Source organism: Carica papaya, chromosome 8 (genome assembly GCF_054855325.1).
Source record: "Carica papaya isolate Zhongbai chromosome 8, ASM5485532v1, whole genome shotgun sequence".
Lineage (NCBI taxonomy): Eukaryota > Viridiplantae > Streptophyta > Magnoliopsida > Brassicales > Caricaceae > Carica > Carica papaya.
Window position 1 is genome coordinate 1,152,873 of NC_142316.1, and position 6,277 is coordinate 1,159,149.

General features: G+C 33.9%; 1 protein-coding gene across 5 annotated transcripts; it reads right to left on the minus strand.

The window, feature by feature from the left end:
- Positions 1–1,047: 1,047 nt before the first annotated feature.
- LOC110806366 (E3 ubiquitin-protein ligase DIS1-like) lies at positions 1,048–5,390 on the minus strand. 5 transcript variants are annotated; one of them, XM_088208789.1, is made up of 5 exons: positions 5,187–5,390; positions 3,791–3,863; positions 3,214–3,434; positions 2,103–2,489; positions 1,048–1,734 (listed from the first exon to the last, which is right to left on the minus strand). In XM_088208789.1, exons 3-5 carry the CDS (start codon positions 3,421–3,423, stop codon positions 1,414–1,416), a joined length of 918 nt encoding a protein of 305 aa, XP_088064915.1. In that variant the 5' UTR covers positions 3,424–3,434; positions 3,791–3,863; positions 5,187–5,390; the 3' UTR covers positions 1,048–1,413. The 5 variants fall into 5 exon arrangements, with proteins under 5 accessions (XP_088064915.1, XP_088064913.1, XP_088064914.1 ...); XM_088208787.1 differs by having other exon boundaries at positions 5,100–5,389; XM_088208788.1 differs by having other exon boundaries at positions 3,214–3,438; positions 5,187–5,388.
- Between the last annotated feature and the right edge of the window lie 887 nt (positions 5,391–6,277).

Here is a 6,277-nt window from a genome sequence, read left to right on the forward strand (position 1 = left end):
CTCGGAGGCTTATTTTTTATGATTGTTGTCGTCTACCTTGGACTTCCTTTTTATGATTTAAATTGACAAAACCTCAAATACAAAATGAAGCACTAAAACAAGGACAATTTTGGCACACCATAGATTGAGAACTCTTGTAATAGAAACTGGGGATTTGGGGTATAGCAAATTTGAAGTTGACTTATCAGAAGCAAGATAGGAAATTTGGCTCAAATCAATCTCTCAAATCTTATAATTGAGAACTTTTGCAGGTAAAGTTAGTAGTTTATATAGTATTAGAGATTGATGGATGTATCTTTTTGGAATCATTTTATTAGGTCATGACATTATTAGTGACGTGAATTTTGAGAATGTCATTGATACTCTTAACTCTTTTGTAAATTTTTTGTACACGGCTGGTAATACCGTTTTAGTATTCTGTTAATATAATACTTCACATTTTATATTTTAAAAAATAATAATTATGTAGAAGAAAATCCCATTGAAGCAGAAGTTAGAAGCCAAATAGATGATATGAGACTGCATCATAATGTGTTTTGGTAGGCTTACTAGGAATGTGAAGGCACAGAGCTTGTATACATCATCAATCACAGCAGCTAGGAGAAAAATGTAAATTTCACCAATCAGATTATATATATATATATGTAACATGATTTTTTGATGATGACGAATGAGAATGCATAATTTAACTTGAACCAACATTTTTTATGGAAGGAGTAAAATAGCAATCATCTAATGAAAAAATAATTTTATCTGAATAGTTTTAATTATTAAAAATGCTTGTGCTTTATGGATTTCAGAGCAGTTTCAGTGCTTAGACATGCACTGAAAATAGTTATATAATTATGCACTGAATTATAACTGGAAAAGTAGAACTAAGCTGCAAACCTATATTTTGGGAATAAATTAGTAATTTGCGTTGCAACTGATTATATAAGTTGTGAACTGTACTGAAACTACAAATTTTAGTTTATAACAAATTCTAACATTTTCTATTCCTACCAACTTCGAAGTCATTATATTTAACAAAAAATTAAGCAAGTGATGTCATGGTTAAAAACCATCAAAATCCTCAACACCCTGTTTATATACCCTTGATTTTGAGTACTAAAAAGACCATTACAAAGAGAAAAGAAGTGAGCTCCTGCATCCAAAACTGCTTGATCATTCATGGAAACTTCAATTCTAGGATTAGATGTGACAGAGATGTTGATAAATCAGATTCTCTATTAGATATTCTAGTCCTAGACATAAAACTTGTCTTTCCAGTCATGTGTTGGATTAGCAAAGAGAGTTTGCTTTCTACAAATCCAAGAAACAGATGACCAGAAGACCACAATACTACTTGAACAAATCGATCTACTTGATACCATGGTTAATCGCAAAAAGGAACGAGTTAGAAGGATAATCAAATCACTGTTCTTTCCAGATTCTACCAGTCACCCTAAGTTTTAGTTCTTTCCGATCTCCACCCGAGAAGAAAAGGGCCATATTCCGTTGGATAATGAGACCATCAAAACTATCACGAACTTTGCGATGACTGTCTCTTATGCTCCGAGGCACCCCTTGCCAGATCATCTTTCTCCCATTTCCACCCACTTCAAGACTGTAACTATAGTTCTTCGCTTCATTGTCATCACCCATGAACCGTAAGAATGCTATGTAGACAGGAGCCATCCCAAGCATGAAGGCCTCAAAGTGGAGGCAAAAGTACTGACCGAAGCAACTGAAAACCTATACAAGACATAGGTCACATATTTGTCACAAAAAGGTGAACATGAAATTGAAGAACCAAAGCTAACCAGAAAATAAAAACAAAATCATAACTCACAGTAGTAAGGAAAATGGTAAAGTGAGCAGAACCATAACTATATAATATTAAAAGAGACTAATGATCTACCCTCTCAGCCCATCTCCTCTTCTTTCTTCCATTTAACAGATAATCCTTGTTGTTTGTTCACCATTAGAAGTGCATACTACTGTGCCTATAATTTCCTTTGTTGTGATAAACAGTATAAGGGTAACCATACTTGGTCAGTGTTGTATGCAAAGCAATAAACTACATGAGAGATATGTTAGATGAGGAGAAAACAATGCAATACCGTCAACATCCACGTGGCGTTCTCAACCTCAAGGGGATTCGATTTGACATATCGATGGTTGAAAGTACTCCCATTGTGCATGTCAACTTTGTGATCATCCTTCAGATGGGCCACTAGATAAGGAATATCACCAATGACTGTGCATTCTGAACCGGCATAGGGGCAGTTATATGGTCTGTAAATACACTGAGATTCATGCTTGAGCTTGCTGTAATATGGATATATTCCAATGCACCCAAAACTCTGATATTTACATGGAAGCTCGAAAGATGCAGCCACTTTCTCCAAAGCAAGGCACCTGATGTTTCCAAGTTCATGCCTGCAAGTGGGGCACCTGTTGTGGACCCTAGGCTTGCATCCAGAACACAATGTATGCCCATTTGAACACTACAAAAAGAAAGGAACCTAATAAGAGAAGAACAAGGGATTTGCAGCAATTACATTCTCTTTAGATTAAAGAACAAGAACCATCCTAGTATAAATCAAGGCTGAACAGAAGAAGAGTAGTTCATATCAAATATAAAAATTAGTGTTCCACCCTGTTGCATCTCTGAATACTATACAGCAGTTTGATTGGATTAAATGACATGCACGAGTATGCAATGGCAATTTGTTTGGAAGGTGAATTATGTGCAGCAACTAGCAAAAACATGTCTTGCACTACTCGACTATTTTCTGTTTTTTTTTTCCCCTTTACAATAGATTGTTCAAAATGGAGCCACTGATATGCATATGTTATCTCCGCAAATTTTACATCTATCTTCATTTCTTCTGAACTGTGCAGAAGGCCATAGAATCAATCGATTTTGCTGTTTAACTACTTTATGTTTTCTAGGGAGACACGAAAACATGTTTGATTTTCCACAAGTAGCAAATGATACACAAACAGATTATAGATATACAAGAAAGCTTTCAGAAGGCACCAAATCATTATATCAAAAGAATAAATGCAAGATCCAAAACAACCTCCACTCCCATAAAGTTGGCTCAAACTTTTACAGAACTGAGCGAGACAATGTTTATAAATACATTATTCATCGATCTAACAGTCAACATGTCTAGCAAATTCCACCATAAATAATATCAGCAGCAAAAAGTCATTTGACCAGACCTGATGAATAGGAGGGTACATTGCATTTAGGCACACAGGGCACTCCAACAGCTCACGGACACTGCTAGACACAGTCACATTAGGTTTTAGAGGAGCTTGAGAATGATCATTCACATGTTCCCCTATGTTCAAAATATCTTCATTTTGAGGAGGGTCAATAACCTCAGGTTCCTCCCGCAGGTCGTCAAAAAATGGATTGCCAGATGCCATGCATACAAAGCCTGCCTACACAAGAGAAAGTAGGAAATTAGTGTTTAGATTGATGAATGCAGGTTATGTAGATTGATTGACTGGTTTGTACATGCTTAAAGGCACCACTACTCATATATATACATATGTAAAAGCGGATTTATGCTTTGCATTTTGGCCTGCTCGAGGGCAAATTTATCCGGTAATGCCTCCAGCCATATTCTAGCAACCATCACTAGAAGGCTTAATAACTTTCCATCAGATTAAAAGGTCCAATTCCATGACTAACAATAATCAACACGTGAAATAAGCATCTACATCTGTCATTTCAATTTCGACAATCAATTTAAGACGTACTTAAAACATTAAATTCAGTAAAAATTCTCACCAACAAATCTCGTGTTCGACTCGATGTTCTAGTGTGCTCTATTAATGAAGGCACCAACCAATGACGAAAGAACCTAGAAAGAAAAATTAATCACAAAATCAAAATAAAACTTCATCAACCCTCAGAATTCAAAACGTCAAAACAAACAGAATATTATGAATCCAGCACAATCAAACACAAGTTATAATGAATGCACGTGTAGAATGACACAGCCCATGAAGAAACAGTAGTGTTCTTTTAGGAAAAGAAAAATTGCCCAGTAAGATTAAAAGACATGACCAAGCTTTACATATGGCTTCTTTTTCATGGGGAGGACATAAATCCAGAAACACACACAGAGCTTCTTTGTCTTCCCACATAGGGCATAAATACTTGACACATGTAAGACTATTAGTAGTTCAATTAAAATATAAAAATAGATGAGTCTCCTTCTGGTTTAGTCTAACTATGTACTTCCTTAGTGGCAGCCATCACAGTAGTTGCAAGGTTTCCTAGACAGCTTATCCAACCAGATCACCAGTTTGACTACAGCCCATAAAGACAATGAAATCAATCCCAGTTAACAACATCAGCAAAATACAGACTTGAAAAAATGCAGCCTATCCATCTTATGAAGGAAGAGGTAGTTTTCTTATAATACTCAGTAATCTCCATGGGGAAAGATGATTATTTTCACCAACTCAGCCAAAAGCCGTCACTCTGAAGAACTCAAGCCTTGAGTAAGTTCATACGATGATACAAAAGTTTAACGTATAATCTCGTTCTCGTACTTAAACCTCTCTACTAGTCATCATTAAAAAGATAGATCCAGAAAACCCCACATAAATTAAAAAAAAAAGTAATCAACAGATTGCAGTTAAATATCATAACAGAGATAAGAGAGTGATGACAAGGAAATCGAGAATGATCATTGCGGCCATGGGAATACGTACTCGAGCAAGTTTAGGTTAAACACGAAACGCCAACATTTACCCAATAAGAAACGCAGAATTTGAAATTTCCGTGAATCGAAAGACAATCTACAATAGCCTTTTATGCATGGCATTATCAACAAATGAAAACTCGAAAACACAGCGAGATAAAACTTTCAGACCCAAAAATGAGCGGTAAATCCACACCCCACGGAAGCAAACCCGATACAGATCTAGAATATCCCAAAAAGGGATTTCATCCAAAAAAGAAGAAAACAAAAAAAAGGAAACTTTTTGCAGACAAAAAAAAAAAAACCCAAATTTGAAATGAGAGACCCAAAAACAAAAGCGCCCACAGAAAACACTCGAATAACCACAACAGAGAAATAAAAGAGCACCTTGATACAAAGACTGAAACTGAAATCGAAATCCTATCATCGACCAAAACCAAAAAACCCTATTAGAGAGAGGTTTGGCGTATGGACCTCGTATTAATGTGTGCAAGCAGTAAATAACAAGAGACAGAAAGTGCGCGTTAATGGAGAGAGAGAGAGAGAGAGAGAATGAATGAGATTTCAAATTAAAGCCGTTAAGGATGGAGCAGAGAGGTGAGGGAGGAGCGTAGTTTGAGTTGGGACTTGATCACTGGGGAGTTGGGAAGTTGAGGAGAGAGAAATTTCTCGAGAAAATACAAAAAGAAAAAAAGATTTCAACTTGACGTGGGACCCACTCCTCCCGGTCTTTTTTTATATTTCTCTCTTTAAGTGTTTAAATTTGATGGCGGTGCTTATTAAAATATAAGACCGGTTTAATTCTGAACCGGATGATTAATCGGTTCGATTTAATCTTAATATAAATAAATATATAATAAAGTTTCGTAATAATGTTACCATATTTAATTCATATTATTAAAAAAATATATTAATTATACGTACAATTACGTCATTAAGAATATGCTAAAAATAGTATGACGAGTGGTAGTGTTAATAATGAGTGAGGGGATTGTGGACTAAATATTTTGATCTATTATAATTTAATTGTAATGTTGTTACATTTCAATTTTATTTTATAAAATAAACCAAACATATATAAATAAACAACAAAATTATAAAGCCAAATCGTACGTCTCATTTTATTCTTTACTTAAATTAAATAATTAAAAAAATATTTAAAATATATAAATATTAAACAATTTAAAATTTATAATTAATTAATTTTTATACGGCTGAAAATGAATAATATGAAAGAAATATTTTATTATTTTTAGTTTCTAATTTACCTTTAAAAATTTAAAACAATAAGATTTATGAATTGACAAAACAGAATTATGGTAGAAAATAAAATAAAAATAAGTAGAAAAATGTGTTCATAAATTTTTTGATCATACCCAATAAATTTTTATACAAATTTAATATTAATAAATCGATAAATTTAAAAATTCATTTCGAGCAATTGAGTTTTTTTTTTGAACAGTTCATTTTTAAGAAAAAAAAAAAGATTCGTGCGAAAATTAATAATGTCAGAAATAACAAAAGATTTTTCGACACGTGATGAATATTGAAATGTTATTTTTATA

What these genes read in the sequence shown, in the direction of transcription:
- LOC110806366 (XM_088208785.1), bottom strand. Translation starts at nt 4,835, where the DNA reads ATGCCATGCATAAAAGGCTATTGTAGATTGTCTTTCGATTCACGGAAA. An exon ending in TTTAACCTAAACTTGCTCGA is followed by an intron (nt 3,864 to 4,722) that starts GTACGTATTCCC and finishes TTTTCTTTCTAG; the next exon opens with GTTCTTTCGTCATTGGTTGG. An exon ending in ACGCCACGTGGATGTTGACG is followed by an intron (nt 1,735 to 2,102) that starts GTATTGCATTGT and finishes TGTCTTGTATAG; the next exon opens with GTTTTCAGTTGCTTCGGTCA.